General features: G+C 42.5%; 1 protein-coding gene across 1 annotated transcript in view; it reads left to right on the forward strand.

The window, feature by feature from the left end:
* cpm (carboxypeptidase M) overlaps positions 1-2,500 on the forward strand; it is a gene marked incomplete at its 3' end in the record, with an annotated part of 28,098 nt that overhangs the window by 10,872 nt on the left and 14,726 nt on the right. Inside the window, exon 4 of the mRNA XM_080834244.1 lies at positions 829-998. Coding sequence (XP_080690370.1) covers positions 829-998 — 170 coding nt within the window. The remainder of the gene's footprint in view (positions 1-828; positions 999-2,500) is intronic.

Raw genomic sequence — 2,500 nt, forward strand, 5'->3', positions numbered from 1 at the left:
CACACACTTTACACTTTACACTTTACACTTTACACAAAAATAAAAGATAATCATATTGTCCATTTAAACCTCAAGACCCCAAGTCATGGGACCTGTTTCACACACACATACACACACACACACACACACACACACACACACACACACACACACACACACATACACACACACACACACACACACACACACACACACACCCACACACACACACACACACACACACACACACACACACACACACACGGGCAACAGAGAATGGAGGTGTTTTTACCCTTTTGTCTGTCTCCCCTGATGAACATAGCCAGGGGGAAGACTGCACTGTAAGTAATAGGAGACCAGGTGAGCTGTATAGTCCAGATCACATTAACGAGATCAGTGTCGAAGCCCCCGACTAGGGTGGTATAGAACACAAATGCAGATCTTAGGCCTGAGTTGAAAAAAAAGTAAAAAATGAAGACATCATGACGTTTTTTGGGAAATTTTGGGCCACGTAAAAGTCTCTACCCATGATGTTTCAATTGAACCGATCTGCAAAAGAAAATGCTTTGAATATTTCGGTTAATTGATTTAAGCTTGGCTACAAGGCTGCCAGAGGGTTTTTTGGCAGTGAGGTGGTTATTAAACAAAGATGGAATTAAAAAAAAAATCACCAGATTGTGCTGTGAGTGTACAATTGTCAGTATCTGTGTTAATGTGTGTGTGCTTGTGTCGGTGTGTGTGCATGTTTGTATGTGTGTGTGTGTTTGTGTGTGTGTGTGTGTGTGTGTGTGTGTGTGTGTGTCTGTGTCTGTGTGTGTGCATGTTTGTGTGTGTGTCACACACGTGTAGGTGGTGGGGCGTGTGCTATTGCTCCAGCTGATCGACTACCTGACGAAAGGTTACCATAGCAACCCATTTGTGACGCGCCTCCTGGACAACACGCGGGTTCACATCCTGCCTTCGATGAACCCCGACGGCTTCGAGTCCTCCTCCCGCGACTGCATGAACGGCTTTGGAAGGTCTGTACGCTTGTTCTCACACACACATGGACGCACACTCACATGCACACACACACACACACACACACACACACACACACACACATTTAGTGGACACAATTTACTTTGTTATCTCTTAGTCTGGTTAGCTCGTCAAGCTTCCATTGTTAGGACTCAGGCTACTGGGTGACTGGGTGACTCAGGCCTGTAGGACAAATGCATGAAAAAGATGGTAAAGGTGAAAAGTAGGTGGAGTGGAGAGAGAGAGAGAGAGAGGGGAGGAAGAGAGAGAGAGAGACGTTTTTGTCTTTTAAATTTCCAGTAAAAAAGGAAACACTCAGGAATTAAAATTAAAACCAAAACGATAAATAAATAAAGATAAAAAAACAACCACACAGAAAAAACGAAAACAATGAAAAGAAAAACAATCATTACTAAGTATTAATACATTTATGTACTCCCCACATTTTAGTGACTCCAAATCACTGATAACACCATAATACATAAGTTCAACATGTAAACGCGTAGATACAGACAGTTTTAAGTGCAACACTGGCTCTGTTATCCCAGACTCTTCCGTTTTATTCCTCTGTGGCAGCCACACCACCATCTTAGCTTGGTCAAAGCCATGTATGTACTCCCCCCATGTGACACACGGAAAGATACATCTAAGCCTTTGGTAGACTCATAAAACATAAACACTTGTCATTGTACTGGTACATTTTCCAAAACTAGACAGTTCTCTCTGTGTGTGCGTGAGAGAGAGACTGTACGCGTGTATATAAGTATGTATGTTTGGGTGTGTGCATATGTGTGTGTGTGTGTGTGTGTGTGTGTGTGTTTGTGTGAAAGAGATTATGTGTAGGTGTATATATTTAAATATGTGTGAGGCAGCTGTGTGAGCTTTGCTGTGTGGGGTTTCATGTAGAGTTTGACACAGATTACAGCAGATTCTTGAAAACTGTTATTGTTTTTCTCAGACATCCGTTCATGCTTCCAACCTCCAACAGACCCTCAACACCTCCCAAATCCCAAACAATCTAACACACACACACACACACACACACACCCTTAACCATGGAAACATTGAAATGGAAAAGTATACAGATAAACAGTGAGACATGGAAAGATGACGATCACACATTCACAACAAACAAAAATACACTTGCGGGTTTGGTTTCGGTGTGGGACATTCTGTGAAGCTGAACAAGACGCGACCCCAGTGTTGCAAATGAGGCAGACCTACACTTAGTCATCAGCAGTTAAGCAATTTAAAGGTGCAGGATGTTAATGTGGTGAAAGACTGTTGATATTTGGGCTCACCTTAAATTCAAATTCATTTTATTGAGACAAGCTCGTTTTCATGCGGTTTTGCACGTAATGACAATAAAACCGGCATAACAACAGTCTTGGATGCAAATGCCTGAACTGCTGAGAACGCAAGAGTGACTCTTATTTGTTTCCATCACTTTTGGCTACCGCTGATGTTTATACTGAGCAGAGAACATACAGGCCACTGCTGG

Source organism: Sprattus sprattus (genome assembly GCF_963457725.1).
Source record: "Sprattus sprattus genome assembly, chromosome: 3".
Taxonomy (NCBI): domain Eukaryota; kingdom Metazoa; phylum Chordata; class Actinopteri; order Clupeiformes; family Clupeidae; genus Sprattus; species Sprattus sprattus.